Source organism: Dermacentor variabilis, chromosome 1 (assembly GCF_050947875.1).
Source record: "Dermacentor variabilis isolate Ectoservices chromosome 1, ASM5094787v1, whole genome shotgun sequence".
Taxonomy (NCBI): Eukaryota; Metazoa; Arthropoda; class Arachnida; order Ixodida; family Ixodidae; genus Dermacentor; species Dermacentor variabilis.
The window spans coordinates 201256004-201276122 of NC_134568.1; the positions used below are offsets into that span (position 1 = coordinate 201256004).

The 20119-nt window shown below is 43.7% G+C and overlaps 1 protein-coding gene across 2 annotated transcripts in view; it reads right to left on the reverse strand.

Moving 5' to 3' along the window:
* The window catches only part of LOC142590924 (pyruvate dehydrogenase phosphatase regulatory subunit, mitochondrial), a 121499-nt gene that overhangs the window by 8887 nt on the left and 92493 nt on the right, over positions 1-20119 (reverse strand). Inside the window, exons 16-17 of one of the 2 annotated variants that reach the window (XM_075703321.1) lie at positions 6968-7057; positions 150-329 (exon numbers count right to left, since the gene is read on the reverse strand). In XM_075703321.1, the coding sequence (XP_075559436.1) occupies positions 150-329; positions 6968-7057 (270 nt within the window). The remainder of the gene's footprint in view (positions 1-149; positions 330-6967; positions 7058-20119) is intronic. The other variant, XM_075703323.1, reaches the window with a different exon arrangement.

The following is a 20119-nucleotide window of genomic DNA, read 5'->3' on the forward strand; positions in this document are numbered from 1 at the left end:
TCATTTGTGACCAACCATGTTTACAACCAAGTTTTAGTGTTTCATACCTCAAATGTATTCTTTTTTTTTTTTTTGAAGCTATTAAGGTGTGAAACAGGCACAATATAACAACACTAATAACTTATAAATTGGGATCATAAATTTCATACATTAAACTTGACTCTGAAGGCCCGTCCGCACTCAAATGGTGTTGTTGTGCAGTCCAGGTCCTTTCCCCAGAAGGCAAAAAACTTCTCAATTCGAAGTGTCCGCATGGCAAAGTAACCAGCATGCTGAATGCCATACTTCTGACCCACTTCAAGGATTCTATCATATACGTGAAGAGCATACTGAAAAGAAAAATAACATGAGGAAATAACAAAAACTTGACAAATGTGACCAATTTTAGAAACTTGACAAGCTCCTTAACATCACAAAATATTAACATGTCAAATTATTATGCCAGTGAACCGCTACTTAGAACTAAAAAAAATTACAGACATTTAGTATATTGAATTTAAGTGTTCTCAGGCACAGTTAAAGTCCAATTGCAATGAAATTTCACTTTGGTTAAATTTGTTACATATGAGTGGTATATGCTACTGCACTAATCTTGGCAAAGCCACAGAGCTGGTAATCGTATAGATTTTTTTTTTTTAGCCGCCTTTAAACAACACTTAAGCAGACAATGTGTGAACCTGGTGGTGTCGTTATGACGTAAGTCTCGGCACGCTGCATCCTAGATTTTTCAGCGCTCTGCGAATGTCGGGCACTCGAGCTGACTTGTGTTGCTATGTCTGGAGAACCACAAAAACCGATCAAAACATTCGGTAGTTGGAGCATCTCAAACAAGGAGAGGGTTCGTCACAGCACCTCACAGCGGCCGTGGTATCTACGTGATGCAGCAGCTTAGTCTCCAAGGTTGTACGGATGAGCCGTTGCAATGTCAGAGGTCACACCAAGGAGCCATGCATTAGGTTATGTGTCAGTTCCAGAGAGCAGCAACTATGGTGTTTTCTTCAGTTTCAGTATCAAAAATGACAATTTTTGTGAGCTTATTGTGCCGCTCGTGCTTGTATTTCTAATGTCAAATTTTGCACGAAGGCTCTTCGGTATCTAGATAATCTTAGACAAGGCTCTTTAAGTGGTCCAAAGTTTTGTTGCAGTTCGCATTTAAGTAAATGCTTTTCATTTTTCAAGCTAATGAGCCAGACACACTCATTTAATTTAGGCAGCACCTGCCAGAAAAGTACTGCTTTACTATAATCCTGAAAGGAGTAATGTGCTCGAAAACAAAACAGAAAAATAACTAAAAACAAACGACCAAAGGAGCAAATGTACGGCAAAAGTTCATCATCATCATCATCATCATCATCATCATCATCATCATCATCATCATCATCATCAGCCTAGTTACGCCCACTGCAGGGCAAAGGCCTCTCCCATATTTCTCCAACAACCCCGGTCATGTACTAATTGTGGCCATGCCGTCCCTGCAAACTTCTTAATCTCATCCGCCCACCTAACTTTCTGCCGCCCCCTGCTACGCTTCCCTTCCCTTGGAATCCAGTCCGTAACCCTTAATGACCATCGGTTATCTTCCCTCCTCATTACATGTCCTGCCCATGCCCATTTCTTTTTCTTGATTTCAACTAAGATGTCATTAACTCGCGTTTGTTCCCTCACCCAATCTGCTCTTTTCTTATCCCTTAACGTTACACCTATCATTCTTCTTTCCATAGCTCGTTGCGTCATCCTCAATTTAAGTAGAACCCTTTTCGTAAGCCTCCAGGTTTCTGCCCCATATGTTAGTACTGGTAACACACAGCTGTTATACACTTTCCTTTTGAGGGATAGTGGCAACCTGCCATTCATGATTTGAGAATGCCTGCCAAACGCACCCCAGCCCATTCTTATTCTTCTGGTTATTTCAGTCTCATGATCCGGATCCGTGGTCACTACCTGCCCTAAGTAGATGTATTCCCTTACCACTTCCAGTGCCTCGCTACCTATCATAAACTGCTGTTCTCTTTCGAGACTGTTAAACATTACTTTAGTTTTCTGCAGATTAATTTTCAGACCCACCCTTCTGCTTTGCCTCTCCAGGTCAGTGAGCACACATTGCAATTGGTCTCCTGAGTTACTAAGCAAGGCAATATCATCAGCGAATCGCAAGTTGCTAAGGTATTCTCCATCAGCTTTTATCCCCAATTCTTCCCACTCCAGGTCTCGAAATACCTCCTGTAAACATGCTGTGAATAGCATTGGAGAGATTGTATCTCCCTGTCTGACGCCTTTCTCTATTGGGATTTTGTTGCTTTCTTTGTGGAGGACTACGGTGGCTGTGGAGCCGCTATAGATATCTTCCAGTATTTTTACATATGGCTCATCTACACCCTGATTCCGTAATGCCTCCATGACTGCTGAGGTTTCGACTGAATCAAACGCTTTCTCGTAATCAATGAAAGCTATATATAAGGGTTGGTTATATTCTGCACATTTCTCTGTCACTTGATTGATAGTGTGAATATGGTCTATTGTTGAGTAGCCTTTACGGAATCCTGCCTGGTCCTTTGGTTGACAGAAGTCTAAGGCGTTCCTGATCCTATTTGCGATTACCTTAGTAAATACTTTGTAGGCAACGGACAGTAAGCTGATCGGTCTATAATTTTTCAAGTCTTTGGCGTCCCCTTTCTTATGGATTAGGATTATGTTAGCGTTCTTCCAAGACTCCGGTACGCTCGAGGTTATGAGGCATTGCGTATACAGGGTGGCCAGTTTCTCTAGAACAATCTGACCACCATCCTTCAACAGATCTGCTGTTACCTGATCCTCCCCAGCTGCCTTCCCCCTTTGCATAGCTCCTAAGGCTTTCTTCACTTCTTCTGGCGTTACCTGTGGGATTTCGAATTCCTCTAGGCTATTCTCTCTTCCACTATCGTCGTGGGTGCCACTGGTACTGTATAAATCTCTATAGAACTCCTCAGCCACTTGAACTATCTCATCCATATTAGTAACGATATTGCCGGCTTTGTCTCTTAACGCACACATCTGATTCTTGCCTATTCCTAGTTTCTCCTTCACTGTTTTTAGGCTTCCTCCGTTCCTGAGAGCCTGTTCAATTCTATCCATATTATAGTTCCTGATGTCCGCTGTCTTATGCTTGTTGATTAACTTCGAAAGTTCTGCCAGTTCTATTCTAGCTGTAGGGTTAGAGGCTTTCATACATTGGCGTTTCTTGATCAGATCTTTCGTCTCCCGCGATAGCTTACTGGTTTCCTGTCTAACGGCGTTACCACCGACTTCTATTGCGCACTCCTTAATGATGCCCATGAGATTGTCGTTCATTGCTTCAACACTAAGGTCCTCTTCCTGAGTTAAAGCCGAATACCTGTTCTGTAGCTTGATCCGGAATTCCTCTAGTTTCCCTCTTACCGCTAACTCATTGATTGGCTTCTTGTGTACCAGTTTCTTCCATTCCCTCCTCAAGTCTAGGCTAATTCGAGTTCTTACCATCCTATGGTCACTGCAGCGTACCTTGCCGAGCACGTCTACATCTTGTATGATGCCAGGGTTCGCGCAGAGTATGAAGTCTATTTCATTTCTAGTCTCACCATTCGGGCTCCTCCACGTCCACTTTCGACTAACCCGCTTGCGGAAAAAGGTATTCATTATCCGCATATTATTCTGTTCTGCAAACTCTTCTAATAACTCTCCCCTGCTATTCCTAGAGCCTATGCCATATTCCCCCACTGACTTGTCTCCAGCCTGCTTCTTGCCTACCCTGGCATTGAAGTCGCCCATCAGTATAGTGTATTTTGTTTTGACTTTACCCATCGCCGATTCCACGTCTTCATAAAAGCTTTCGACTTCCTGGTCATCATGACTGCATGTAGGGGCATAGACTTGTACCACCTTCAATTTGTACCTCTTATTAAGTTTCACAACAAGACCTGCCACCCTCTCGTTAATGCTATAGAATTCCTGTATGTTACCAGCTATTTCCTTATTAATCAGGAATCCGACTCCTAGTTCTCGTCTCTCCGCTAAGCCCTGGTAGCACAGTACGTGCCCGCTTTTTAGCACTGTATATGCTTCTTTTGTCCTCCTAACCTCACTGAGCCCTATTATATCCCATTTACTACCCTCTAATTCCTCCAATAACACTGCTAGACTCGCCTCACTAGATAACGTTCTAACGTTAAACGTTGCCAGGTTCAGATTCCAACGGCGGCCTGTCCGGAGCCAGGTATTCTTAGCACCCTCTGCAGCGTCACAGATCTGACCGCCGCCGTGGTCAGTTGCTTCGCGGCTGCTGGGGACTGAGGGCCGGGGTTCGATTGTTGTATTCATATAGGAGGTTGTGGCCAAGTACTGCACCAGGGTGGCCAATCCTGCTCTGGTGAGAGAGTGCGTTACCGGTTCTGGTCACCAGGGTCAGGCCGCACTCCAGGCCTGTTCGTGCAATTTTCTCAACACACGTTTTTTTTTTTATTTTGTATTTTCCGGTGGAGAATTGCGCGGCACCGGGATTTGAACCACGGTCCTCTTGCACGGGAGACGGATACTCTACCGTTCCCGCAGGAGTTAAATTAAAAAATTTAAGTTATGAGGTTTAACGTGACAAAACCACTTTCTGATTATGAGGCACGCCGTAGTGGAGGACTCCGGAAATTTCGACCACCTGGGGTTCTTTAATGTGCACCTAATTCTAAATACACGGGTGTTTTCGCATTTCGCCCCCATCGAAATGCGGCCGCCGTGGCCGGGATCCGATCCCGCGACCTTGTGCTCAGCAGTCTAACACCATAGTCACTGAGCAACCACGGCGGGTGCCGCACGGGTTGTACGCCTTATTTAACCTACAGTGGTGCCCTATTTGATCAGTCAAGGTGGACCAATCTGAGCTCAGTTATACCGCACGGATGGTAGAGAACCTGGTATTTATGACCTGCACATGTGTGGCCATACATAATTGAGGATATATTTAGTTTTTTTTTTTTTAAGGAGGGTTCCTGTACAGTGATAAAATAAAGGAAAAGACATTAAAAAGAAAGAAAAAAAAAGAAAAAAAAGAAAGAAAAGGGGAGAAAAAAAAGGAACATAGGAGGTGATTTGAACTCGTCACCCTTGGATGTTGCCCGTAAAGATAGCTCAGTCGGTTGGTTCGTCAAGCCCCAGGTTACTTTCAAGCGCCATAGCTCCTGCTCCAAGCCTCATACTTACGTGGAAAGGGGCTGACGTTGTCCGCGATAGTTGCTTTTTGCTGATTCCGAGTGGTTGGAAGGCATACTTTCTTGGAAAAAATGGCCGCCCGAGGAGAAGAGCGAACTCGAGCGGCTTTAGAGACTAGGAAAACTGCCTTAAAATATTTAGACTTGAGGGGAAAGCTTCGTTAACAAACAATAACACGGCAATCAGCACTCGAATACGACGAGAGAAATTATTGAGACGAGGAGAATTCCCTTGAAAGAAATATGGTTTGCGAGACAAATGCTTGTAAGTATTGAACCTCTTAAAAGATGAGGGGGGAAATATGCGCTCACCGAGAAAGCATCGTCCGCGCGAGACCACCACCAGGCACCTTACTGAGACGTGGAGAGCTCTGCGGCCGGAACAAAGCCTCCCCTCTCCGCCGGCCAAGCGGGGAAAACGCGCTTTCCGATCGCTCAAGGTTACGCGGACATAGTATAACTCTAGCGTCTAGGAAAAGCTTAAACAGGTGCGTGCGCCCTCGCACCTGCATATGGTAAAATGTCAGTAGACACAGCACCAGTCAATACAAACACAATGATTATATGAGTTCAGTAGTAGTACAAGATCAATGCACTGTCTCATCTAATAAAGTACACCAACTCAAAACTCTGTCAAATTTTTCTATTGCAATGAGCAACTGAACTACTGGCTCAGTAATCATGGCACAGAACCTCATTTACACAAGCATGAGACAAATAAAATACGTGCTCTTTTACTGTGACTTGTCTAAATTTCAGTTTAGAAGAGTGGCAAGGGCACCCTAACATTGCGGGTCCCCATGATAAACACAGTTGGCATGTGGTGCACACACGTGGCCGTGCACAGCTGTCTACAAAAGATGGTGTGGCCGCAGAGTGCGATGGCACAAACCACGGAGCACCACGAAACGAACTTCACGACAATGCCTGCTCTATGCAAAGGTGTAGTGAGGAAAAGAAATGGAAGAAGCCAGAGGAGTGCACATGAAACCCATTGCCACATGGGACTCACTGGATTAAACTGGCGATTGGCTGAAGCTTCATTTCCTAAAGACATTGTCTGCTCCTACAGCCAAGCCTGCTCTATTGCAGATAAACCCAATTTACCTGCCTTACAACATGTTTGTATCTGAATAACGGTTAATGAACAGAAATAAGGGAGCAATTTTAATTTGTATATTGTGTTATTTTTGCTGTTTCTGTATTTGTTCCATGGGGTTCTCCAAGCAACAGCTTAACCAAGGCACATGGGCATCAGTTTCAAAGCAGCATAGTTTTGCAGTATGTATCAATCCTATAACATGGATGATTTTCCATTCTGCCTTGACCAAAACTCAGTTTCGGTGACTGGTTGTGCACCTGTGCCTTTAGGGCTACTGTTAGTGAACGAGCAGTATTTAAATATATACACAATTCTGTAGCTTTATGTGCCAAAATTACAATATGATGAGGCACACCGCAGTGGAGACTCCAGATGAATTTTGATCACCTGGGGTTCTTTAACGTGCACCCAATGCATAGAACATTGGTGTTCTTGCATTTTGCCACTCCCCCCCCCCCCCCCCCCCCCGACATGCAGCTGTCACCATCAGGATTCGATCCCACACCCTCGAGCTAAGCAGCGCAATGCCAAAGCCATTGTGCCACCACGGCGGGTAAATATATATAGAGAGAAGGAGAATTTAAAAGCAATAAGCTGTTGTCATAAAACAACCAATAGGTACTGCAGTGCACAACAAATGCACATTCCCTACCTCATTAGGTATGTACAAGACCCATCCTCTGTCTCCAGTATGAGTCATGTGAAAAACTTTGATACCACTGGCCAAACCTAAGTCAAGCTCCTGAAAAGGAAAAAGGAAGAAAGAATGTGAATAGCTGTGTAATAGAACAAAATAATATACTACTGCTGTTTACATTTGGCACCTGCAACCATAGTATATACAGTAGGCTACCATGAACTTGACTCATTAAATTTTTTGGTTAATTCAATTCCAACTGAAGGTAGTGGCCAGAGCCCATACATTCCTATGGGCCAAATCTTTTGTCATTTTGATCATGAAACTGGCCTTCGCTGGATAATTAAAACTTTACTGGTCAGCACACACATGCTTGACCTCAATAGTGACACCACTTGTAAGCACAATGGCTGCGACATCTGTGTTGGTAACAGTGCTTAGGAAACAGTGAATTCATTGAAGACAAGTTATTTCCTGCTGGAAAAGCCAACTTTTGGCAGATTTCGAAGCAAAAATGGCAGCTCGCAATGAATGATTAGCGTAATTATTTAATTCTAATGTGCATCTATTTTTCAACTGGTCGAAAAGTGCTCGTGCATTACAGGTGGATATGAAACCAAATCTTCATACACGGCATCAGCAATAGCCCACTGTAAGTGCCAGCATCATTGCCATTGTTATCACAACACTTTGGCAGTAGAACAAGTTTTCATATACAATGACGACGATACGGCGCTTTCAGGCATTAAATACAAAAGCCTATTCAAAATATAAGTAATTTTACATGCTAAGGTAGCAGCAACAGTGTAGTGACACATGCTTTCGGCACTTCGAAGACTTGCATGTGTTGTAGGATGAACTGGCAAAATGTTTTGTCTCTGGTGTGGGTCACCACCCCATTTGCAATTATAACATACTTGTTTGAGAAATGCAGAATATAAGATGCAGGGGACCTGAAGGAGGGCAACACATTGTGGTATAATGACGGCAATAAAAAGCTGCACATGATTCATGATGATGGATATTAAATGCAGATAGGTTTCTATTCCGTGAAGATAAACTCTGGAAGTTTCATCTTATTTCTTATTGCCAGAACTGGAGGCATGCTACTTTCTTGGTGTATGTGTGTGTATCATAAAATATATATATATAATATTTGGGGTTTTACGTGCCAAAACCACTTTCTGATTATGAGGCACGCCGTAGTGGAGGATTCCGGAAATTTTGACCACCTGGGGTTCTTTAACGTGCACCTAAATCTAAGCAAACGGGTGTTTTCGCATTTCGCCCCCATCGAAATGCGGCCGCCGTGGCCGGGATTCGATCCCGCGACCTCATGCTCAGCAGCCCAACACCATAGCCACTGAGCAACCACGGCGGGTCTATCATAAAATAGGACATACATTAAATTTTGGTACATACACACTGTTTTCCAACTCATAATAACTGGGGGCATGTTAGAATCAGGTTGGTACTGCCAAATAAAGGAACAGTTTGTTCGGACATTTTTTCTGCCTCTCTTTTCTTTAATTCAACCCACCGGAAAATTCAATCGATTCTGTCAGTCCAATCAAGGTCAAATTAATGGACGCTGACTGTATTGCAAAGCTGTACATGTTGCCAAAGCATCAGCAATTGTTGACATTACCCATGACAAAAATTAGCAGGTATTATCCTGTCTGCTAATCAACTTAATGGTAGAAGCAGACTGAATGAAGTTGTTTTAGGCATAGTAGCAGTTTACAACGTTTTGTAAAGGCCCTGATGGAAACCTCCAAGGGCATGGTATTGATTGCCGAAATCAGTTCCCTTTTAGAGCACAGCTCTTAGGCACCAGTTCCTGCGGTGAGCATCGGCATTGTTCCTCGTGGCCGAGCGAACGAACAGAGTGAAGATGAAAGCGAACAGAGAGCGCAGCAGGAGATTAAAGACAGCAATTGCAAAGAGAGCGGGAGGAGTAAAGTGGAGGAGGAGGGTGCAGCGATACCATGAGGCAAAAAAATGGAGAAGGAGGGTATGGCGAAAGCATGAGAAGAAAAGCGTAGTGCTGCATAAGATGGGCTTTGCGGCGATGATGGCTACGAGATGGCACCAGAGCCCTGCGCCGTCTGTATGGAAACAAAGCACTGCATGAGCGGAAGTCTGCCTGCAGTGGCTGCTGTGAACCGTGCCCACACATCACACATTTATTGCCTCTTGTGATCTCCTGATTAGCGAGGCAGTCGCGTCACACTTCACTCCCAGTTTGCAATGTGCCGCACGACACAGATTGTCTGCGTCAGCCAATATATTGTGAAACGAAAACACGTATAGAGCTGTGCTCAAATTTTGCATTCGGGAGTATCGTAATTATCGGTGAACTTTTTCATGGTAAATATTTACTAAGAGTTAAACTAAGTGAACATCATATTCTGAAGCAAATATATGCAATGTAGCTTAACTTATGCTTGATTTAAATATTATACTTTTCACTTGTCAAATTTTTAGGCTTTGGGTTCCGTGACTTTGTATTGGCCTCATGATACAAAAGGACCCACATATTAATTCTTTTTTGCTGCCTCATATTCACCTAGTACACAGCACTGTCAAATATTGGTGAGCAATGGTATCATTAACAATGGTCTCATGATGTCCTGACTCTGCTAATGCTCAGCTGAACCTGTACACAATGCTTTCTCAGCCAATCATTAAAGAACTTCCAGGTCTGCCTGATGCATCAGATGTCACAAGAGAGGGGTATTTTATAAACAGCTTCTGTTGCACATGCGACGAGCCGTGTAACGTGCCTAATTTCACAGGTGACAACAATTTTGTAGCACAAATGTTCACAGGAGAAAGTGCTGTCAAGCAAATTATTGTCTGCAGTAAAATATTGGAGCAGGACAGTCAGGCAAGCTGGTTGGTTGGTATAAATTCATGATAAGTACTTCAAAGTGAAACAAGATAAAAAGAACAGTGACAGCCACAGCAGAAAGGCTTAAATCACTACTCAATCACAAAGCAGTTTGCTTTAAACGCTTGTCCTGTGGCTGCCACTGTGTTCTTATCACTTGTTAGGCTTTAATGTACTTGTGGCGAAGAAGAGTTACACTATAGTGGGCCATCCTCTCCAGCACTATTTAGTAGGTCAAGCTCTCACGCGCTGTTCTCGGGAGACACCACTCGTGCTGAGAGTCGGTGCCCCGCTCTAACCGTCGGTCACAAACATCAGTGACTAATAAACACTTTTACAAGTGGTGGAGGTTCCTTTGGCCTACAACGTCAACCCTGGAACTTTGATCCCGTACCCTACGCTCAACCATGCCTGAAGACGCATCCCCCCCCACCAGCACATGCCTTCTACTCCATCCCAGCAAGCGCCTCCTCAGTCAGTCCTGTGCTCTGGTGTGCCTTGTCACAGGGAGCCGGCCATTTTCAGCAGCGCAGATGACACCGACGTCGAGGACTGGCTGACGACATATGAAAGGCTAAGCATCCACAACAAATGGGACTATCCCACCAAACAGAGCAAAGTGCTCTTCTACTTCGCAGGTGTCGCCAGTCTCTGGTGCAACAACCATGCGACTGACTTTCTGACGTGGTCCTCGTCCAAGACCTCTTAAGTGGCTGTGTTTGGTCGCCCTGCTGTGCACAAGCTGCGAGCGGAATTGTGTTTGTGAGAACATGCACAGCAGCCGGGTGACTCATTTACCAGCTACATTGAAGATGTACTGGACTAGTGTAAGAAAGTCAATGCGACGATGTCGGAGTCTGACAAAATTAGAATTGTCTTAAAAGAGATAGAGGACAATGCTTTCAACATGCTACTTGCCAAGAACCCTCAGTCTGTGACAGACATCATCACTCTATGCCAAAGCTATGAGGAGCAACGCAGGCAGCACTCCTTGACACATCGCCCTTCCTCGCACGACGATCTCATTGCTGGTTTGGCTACCATCTCTGACTAGTCAGCGTTGCTTGCTGAAATGAAAGCATTCGTTTGGGAGGAAGTTGCACACAAGCTCTCCTTGATATCCTTTGCTCAGCCGCCACATCTCTAACAGCCTGCATCGAATTTTATGCCTCCGCTCCATCGCGCGATTGAGCAGGAAATCACCTAGGTCTTGCCAGACCAGAGCCAACATCTTCTTGCGGCTGCACCACTAAGCTACGCTGACATTGCTGCGCTGCCCCAACATGTGCCGGTGGCTGCACCATTCAGCTACGCTGAAGTCATTGTGAAGACCCAGCAACTCTCTTCAAGTATGCCTCTCCGATCTGCCGACTTCGTGCCTAGACCCTGACTACTGCCCACTGTGCAGTCATGTCAGCAGCCGCCCCGTACAACACATCCTGTGACATGGATGGGAGCTGCCCTGACGAGCCGGTGGCGCACTCCCAACAAACGGCCAATATGCCTTGCGTGCTGCTACGCCAGTCATGTCGCATGTTTTTGAAGTCGTGTGCACCCACCTAGTGCCATACCACCCGTGACAAGCCAGTCCAACCATCCATATTATGGCTCCCCGTCGGCTATGTCAGCGACATTGTGCCCGACCGCAACTACCCGCTGTTCACCTTCTCCACGCCATCACTCACTGTCACCAATGCAACCTCGCCCCCCGTAAATCAGGACAAGAAAGACTAATCGTCACAGTCCAAAAGTCAAGGGCTGCGACAACGTCGAAAATGTGAAAGTCCTCACTGCAGCCCCTCGAACAAAATCGAAGTGTTTGTTAACGGTGTTCGCGCATCTACACTCGTGGACAATGGAGCCGCCATATATGTTATGAACACTAAGCTTTGCCACCTACATCGGAAAGACACGCTGCCTCTTTCTGGACTGTCCCTCCGCACAACCAGTGTTCAGCATGTTCAACCCTTGGTGGCTTGCACTGCTCGTACTGTCATTGCTCATGTTCTATACGCCACAGAATTCATCATCCTTTCCTCATTCTCTCATGACGTTATCCTCGGCTGGGATTTTCTCTCGTGCCACAATGCCGTTATTCATTGTGCACGGGCTGAAACAGAAGTCTCGCCGCTGTTAGATTTGCCACTCACCGACAATTCTTTGCTTTCAAGGAAACTACTTGTCCAAGCCGACATCCACATTCCTCTGAACGCCTCAACAGTCATGCCCATGTCCTATAGCGAAATTTCAGACGCTGTTGCACTAATGTCTCCATCTGACTGCTTTCTCACTCGGAAAGGTCTGCTGTTGCCTTTTGTGACAGTGGACATCACACAGGGCTGTAGCAAGCATTTTTGTTTGCAACCCGTTTCCATACCCTATTTTGCTGCTTCGAGGGGTATGGCAATGCAGAAGTGATTGAAGATGTGCAAGTTATGGACGTGCTCAATGACAATTACTGTGCTAGTTCCAGTGCGCACAGTGCTGTTTCTACGTGTGACTTATCGCTCAGTCATGTCTTGAGCTCTTTTATTGCCGATGCCCTTAAACCAGTCCATCGGTCTCAGCTTAAGTGCCTACTAGAATAATTTCGTTCTTGTATCGATGCAGGGCAATCTTCGCTGGGCCGAGCACCTACTGTTACAGATTGCATCGGTACTGGCCTGCAACTGCCATTGCGGCAACGTCCGTATTGTGTATCTCCTGCAGAACATCATGTAATCAACGAACAAGTCGATGACATGCTTTGCCGTGAGGTGATATGACCTTCTAACAGTCCATGGGCATCCCCTGCCATCCTAGTTATGAAGAAAGATAGTTCTGTGCAGTTTTGTATGAACTACTGCTGCCTGAACAAGATCACTCGCAAGGATGTCTACCCTCTCCCACATATACACGACGCGACTGACAGTCTACAAGGCGCAGAATTCTTTTCATCTCTAGATTTGTGCTCAGGGTATTGGCAAGTACCCATGGCAGATGCCGATCAGCCAAAGAATGCTTTTGTCACGTCTGACGACTCATACAAATTTAATGCAATGCCTTTTGAACTTTGTAATATGCCCACAACATTTAAGCACATGATGGACACGGTTCTGCGCGGCTTGAAGTGGCACACGTGCTTGTGTTATCGTGACGACGTTGTTGTTTTTGCTCCTGACTTCTCCATGCACCCTCAATGGCTCCAGTCTCTTTTAACGTGTTTAACAAACGCATGCCTACAACTAAACCTCAAGAAATGCCGATTTGCTGCTTGGCAGCTGACAATTCTAGGTTACGTCATATCCAAGGATGGAATTCTCCCCGATCCAGCCAAACTACGAGCCGTAGCCGAATTCCCTAAGCCAATGTAAAAAAAATAATTGCGCAGTTTCATCGGTCTGTGTTCCTACTTCAGACGGTTCATTCACAATTTTGTCACCATCAAATCGCTCCTGATGAAGCTAGTTAGAAGCAACGTGCCCCTCACTTCGTGGTCGTCTGGGTGTGATGAGGCCTTCACAAAGCTCCATTGTTTGCTAACGTCTCTGCCAATTTTGCACCGTTACAACCCGACGTGCAGGTTTGCAGTCATGAAAGCCAAAATGTCTCCTTCAGCCTCTTCACTGATGGTCCCCTTTCTGCGCCGCGTCTTCTTGAAGCTACCTGTTTCTTTCAGCGTCAAGTAACTCCTCAAAATTGTGCTCGCACTAGGTCTTCCCCAACATTGCCAATTTCGGTATACCTTGGCAGCTTTCCTCTTGTCGCCCCGTACCGCTCCCAAGGCTAAGGCCATGTTCGCCTTCTCACTTGAGCATGGCATGCTTTAGGCACTGCAAACAAATTATTCGAAACGGTTGCGCAGCACGACAGTAATAGACAGTCGAGCTCACATACATCTAGCCACTGGCACAGCTTGGAAGAAAAGCGGCGTTATAACAAATGATGCTCTCTCTCGCACAGGTTCTAGATGTATGATGCATGTTTTGTGTGTATTTTTTCTATTCCGCATCAACTTGAACGCTGGAAAAAAAATTGCTCTTCTCGTCATATCGGAATAAACAGCTGATGACGGAGCGTCGTTTGGCAACAAGCGCGAGCGGCTGCTGACAAAGCACTTTTCCGGAGCGCTGTCGCCAGCTGCTGCCGGTAATGTCAGAGCCGAGCAAAGGTTGAAGCCCTTTCTTGTAAGTGAAAGGAAGGCGGGCGCTGGCGGTGTTTTTACAAATCACTCATGAGAGCACTGTGATTAAGGCACATTCGGGCGCACAGAGCACACTGTCACATGGTATTTTTTAAACTCTGTGGCCTTTCACTTTTCCTGAATAAAAACGGCCACGCTAAATCTATCTCATTGGAAGTACCCAGGTTAGGCAATATTTGTGAAGCTCCACAACTTTCCTATTGACACCTGAACGTTTGAAGCTATACTTATAAAGTTAATTTATCTCGGCTAATTACTAAAAATAGATGAGCAAAAGAATGGTACCATGTTTAGATAAACGCTAACAACATCCACGCGATTTATGTTCTGAAGAATGCATAAGTTTTTTCAAAATCTTGGTCCAAGTTAGATGGAACACCGTGTGTGTGTGTGTGTGTGTGTGTGTGTGTGTGTGTGTGTGTGTGTGTGTGTGTGTGTGTGTGTGTGTGTGTGTGTGTGTGTGTGTGTGTGTGTGTGTGTGTGTGTGTGTGTGTGTATATATATATATATATATATATAGAGAGAGAGAGAGAGGGCATGGCAGCAGCTTGAACGGCAGCATGAACGGAAATCCTTTTCGCTTCAGGTTACAGGTTGTTGTAACCATCCTCGGAGCTGTGGCAATACCAGGCAGCTGCTTCATGACAGCAACACGGGCTTACCATCACCTCTTGCCTGCAACAGAATGTAGCACACGAGCAGAAACGTTCATCAAAGATACCCTTGCCTAGGAACACATCATCCTGCCTTCGTCATTGTTATCGTCGGGAGCATCGCATCACATGGGCTCAGAAACAGCTATAAAAGTTCCACCGACCAGCTACCTATCCAGTGGGCATGGCAGCAGCTTGAATGGCAGCATGAACGGAAATCCTTTTCGCTTGATCGTGTTACAGGTTAGTGATTGCCTAACGACTAAGTGCTACCGAAGTGATGACCATTTTCTAGTGCTCGTGTCCTGCCCACATTTTGTAAAGTGTGTCATTCTTTCTGTTCTTTCATTGCCGGTCAATCTCTTGTCTTACGGTGATATTGAGGCCAATCCTGGTCCTAGCAAAAAGTAAATGCTCTCAAAGATACTTGCGGGGCAAGACAAAATAAGCAACACAATTAAAAATGTACAAACAAGCCAAAACGAAATGGAGAAAAAATTTTGTGCCCTGACAGAGCGTTTGGGTAGACTGGAGCGACAGCTTACTGATTTAAACAGTCTCAGCAGCAAAGTAAATGACATGGAAACTTCAGTGTCAAGGGTCAAAAAGCAACTATCAGCACTTATTAGCAAGATAGATGACCTAGAAAACAAAAGCCGAAGAAACAACTTGCTCATATATGGAATAGATGAAGCTAGCAACAAAACCGACGAGTACCTGCAGATTTATGTAAACAACGAAATTTTCCAAAAAAATCTAGGCATTTCTGCAGCTGGTTTCGAAAGATGCCACATAATAGGGAAAAAATCTGAAGACAGAAAACGCATAGTTATCAAATTTCTGGACTACCAGGAGAAGTCGTCAATTTTGAGAGTTGCTTATAAGTTAAAAGGATCCGATTTTTCTGCTAGAGTGCGTGATATCCGAAAACAGCTATGGAAAAGTTCATCACAAGAAAAGGGAAAAGGTGCGAAGGTAAAACTGCACTATGACAGCTCAGTATTGATGGCGTTTGGTTCAGCTAGGATGAAGTGAAGGGTGTACGTTTTAAGATTGGAACAAGTGGAAACTGATGCCCCAATGCGAATCCTCGAGCACTGAACATATTGAACATTAACTGCAGAAGTGTGGTTAATAAATAATCTGAACTTGAAGGAATTCTACTTTCCAACGATGCAGATATTGCTATCCTGACAGAAACTAGGGTAAACAGCACAATTTATGACAATGAATTCGTTCCACCTGGCTAGTGTGCCCAGGAAAGAACACGGTAGTAAAGGCGGAGGTGTGGCCATACTTTTTAAACAGTCTTTAAAGATAATACATTCGCTTGAGGTACCAAACATTGAGTGCATATTCTGTAGAACCTACCATAGAAATGTTCAGTACATTACAGGAGCTTTGTATAGGCCGCTTGGTTCTCCCTCTCTGTGTTTTACAAATGAAAAAATTACATGAATAAGCATTTTAAACCTAATGAATGGATCATTCTGTCAGGTGATTTCAAGCTTCCAAATGTGGACTGGTCTAACCTCTTGGTTGAAAATCATAAGGGTGATTCAATTGAAGCACTGCTAGACATTGTGTTAGAATATTGTCACATGGTGGTGACATTGAAGAACACAGTAGCAATACTGTGAAAGACAAAACCTAACTTTTATTGGGTGAACCTGTGCCCACAAAACAGGCTACACTTATAGCACAACGATAGCGGCGAACACGGTCGGCGATCGGCGAAAATCTGATCAGCGGGTCAAGAGCGTCGGCTTTTATACATCAGTTGTCGAATGTTCCAGAGTAATCGCTGGGACCCGCGTGTCTTCTATAAAGTTCTACACTATTCACGTCACGCGTACATGCAATCAGATTACACAAGGTTCGGCGACAGACAGCAGATGGAACCATCGATAACATTCCAGGAAGTTCCATACATGCAGGCGCGTCCTGCGCTGTGCGATACTATTTGTTAGGCGGTGAAACGTGTCGCCCGATAAAGACAAGTACACATGTCAATATGATTAATTGCAAATTGTAAAACATTTCACGAGATTGCAGGGTACTTCAAAGTCAATTCTCGAGCTTTTATTTATCAGTGGAAAAATATCTGCTAAGTCTTCTTGTCAGGTAACAGCTGGAATATCCGACCATCATGCTGTTTTAGTTACTCTGACGGATGTTCTTGTTGATAAGAATAGAAAAAGATCTTGTTTTCACAACTTTTCATATGTCAATGACGTTTCAATCATTTATGTTCTTTCATTTAACCTAGATGCGTTCACTAGGACATAGAGGGACTCTGGAATTTGTTTAAGGCCATTGTCAGCGACTGTATTGAACGTTTCATGCCCCTTATTATCAAGAAACAGAAAGGCAAAAACCCCTGGATTTCTCGGGAGGCATTGCAAATGAAAGAAGATTGAAACGCATGAAGAATAACAGAAAAAAAATGCCAATTCGCTTTGCCTAAAAAACAATATGTTTTTTTTTAACGATGAATTAAAAAAGAGAATAATTAAGGACAAGGAGCGTTATTAATCTGAGTGTTTGCCTGGTATCATTTTAACTTCGGCCGAGAGGTTTTGGCGGTTAATTTCCCCATCTATGAGCAGCTATAATGTTTTCGAGTACAATGGTACCCAGATTGACGACGAAGAACAAATCTCAAATGCTTTCAGTGAATACTTTAAATTGGTGTTCACTCAAGACAACGGCAGTCTTCCAGGTTTCAGTGCATCTTTAATTCCAATTTCAGATGTCATTATTAATGAACAAGGTACATTGAGCATGCTTTTGACACTGGATGCAAAGAAGTCCTGCAAGCCAGATGACATTCCTAACATTGTTTTGAAATGCTACGCAGAATGAGTTGCTAAGTACTTGTACGTCTTATTCACAAGGTCACCGAGCAAGGGAAAAATTCCAAACGACTGGGGAACAGCAAGGGTGAAACCACTTAATAAAAATGGGAAAAAGATTCTGTTCAAAATTACCATCCCGTATCGTCAACTTCTACAACTTGCAAACTCTTAGAACATATAATCTGTACCCACATATCTGACTTTCTCGAAAAAAAAATAAATTTTTCACACTATGCCAACACGGTTTCAGAAAAGGTTTTTCAACATGCACTCAACTTATTGAAACAGTACACGACTTTGCCTCTTCAATAAATAAAGGTAAACAGACGGACATAATTTTCATGGATTTTTCAAAAGCCTTCGATAAGGTTTCACATAAAAAGTTAATTTACAAATTGGACACAATATTTCAAAACGTACAGCTGGTCAAATGGATTTCAGAGTATCTTACTAATAGGAAACAATACGTAATCTTCACCGAATACTGTTCTGACACTTTAACTGTAGATTCTGATGTTCCTCAGAGGTCGGTGCTTGGTCCTCTCCTTATCCTGATATTTATTAATGATAATTGTCTGTAATATTCCTGTTAAAATCAAAGTTTATGCTGACGATTGTGTGATTTATTCTGAGGTTGATAACAGAACCGATCAATGTCTTTTAAACAGGGCTCTTCAAGATATTGCTGCTTGGTGTGCATCTTGGCAAATGTCAATTAACTTTCAAAAAACCATTTCCGTGACAATCACACATAAACGAAATGCTTTGAAATTTGTATGCAGTGTTAATGGTACCCATCTATCTGAAGTGAATGCTTATAAATACCTTGGACTCTGGATTACCAGCGACCTGAGCTGGACTAAACACATTGACTGCGTAACTGCAACTGCAAACTTCAAGCTGTTCTTTCTCAGGCGTGCTCTGAAACTTTCTACTTCCTCAGCTCATCTTATTGCTTACAAATCAATTGTTCTTCCTACTCTAATTATGCTTCTATTATCTGGCACCCTTACACTAAAACTAATATTAATAAGGTAGAGAGGGTGCAGAGAAGGGGGTAAGGTTAATATATAACTGCTTTAACAGAACTTCAGTTACTGATTTAATAACAAGAGCTAACTTGCCATCAATCAGTCAAAGAAATTGCCTCAGCTGACTGAAGTTCTCATTTCAACTATTTAAAGGACACTATAAAAAATTAACTAAAAATTAAATTATGGGGTTTTACGTGCCAAAACCACTTTCTGATTATGAGGCACACCGTAGTGGAGGACTCCGGAAATTTCGACCACCGGGGGTTCTTTAACGTGCACCTAAATCTAAGCACATGGGTGTTTTCGCATTTCACCCCCATCGAAATGTGGCCGCCGTGGCCGGGATTCGATCCCGCGACCTTGTGCTTGGCAGCCTAACACGATAGCCACTGAGCAACCACGGCAGGTGACACTATAAAACCGATCTTTCTGAAATAATCACCTTCTCAACCGGATATCCTACTAGGCGAAGGCATGCTTTAACAACAACTGTTTTAAGTTTTCCTTTTTTCCTAGAACAGTGACTGATTGGAACAACCTTAGTGACAATGAGGTTTTGCAATCATCGCTCACTTTGTTTGCTTGCCATCTTAGATAAGTGTTTGGTATGAATGTTCTTTGCTTCAACCTGCCACCGTTTTTTTTACTTGCTCTTTGCTATGTTGTATTGTGTATTTGATTGTTTTTCCCACCCTGCTAAAATCCCAAAATGTGGAGTTGCAGTATCTATAAATAAAATAAAATAAATACTATACCACCGGATTTTTTTTTTCAGACACTTTCTTTTTAATCGCCTGTGACAGATAACATTGTTCTGCCTCTTCCCATGGATCTCTGGAAGAGGAGGAAATTACCTCACTTAAAAATTGTAGCTAGCCAGCTGGCTAACGTGGAGCTCGCTATTGAAATGATATTGAAGCCAAGCACTAGCTAAGTCATGTCTGGTTAGCAGAAATAATATGACTAGCACCACTTTTGACGTGTTTGTCCTTAACCACTCTATGAAATACATTGGCATTCCATTTAACAGTTTCCCCAAAGCACTCCTTTAGCATTTTGAAACAATCTTAATGGAGTGCCAATGCATTTGTAAAAGCCAGATGCATATGCAATGCTGTGTTCATTGAAGGAGAGAAGTCTAGTACTTCAGCAGTGCACACTGTCTTAAAGGAATGTAAACATAGTGAGACTGGCAAAATAATAAGTTGCTTTGCCTAAAATGAGACAATAACTTCATATAGGCGACCTATAAGTGCGGCTTTCTTATTGAATGACCATAAATTATTGAGTGGAACTTTATTCCTGTGTGTTCACGCAGGAACTTGCATGCCTGCACAGCAGCCGCAACTCTCCAGCAGCAGGATCATTCTGGAAAATCCTCAGTTGCATCGGTCTCTCTCCCTTGAATCTCTAACAAGTGTTGCGATTCCTTATATTCTAACAAAAACAAACATTCAACAATTCTGAATAGTGAATTCTTGAATCGCATACGAATAGAATAGCAACAACGATTCAATTTGTACTTGAAATTTCTGACGTTCGCACA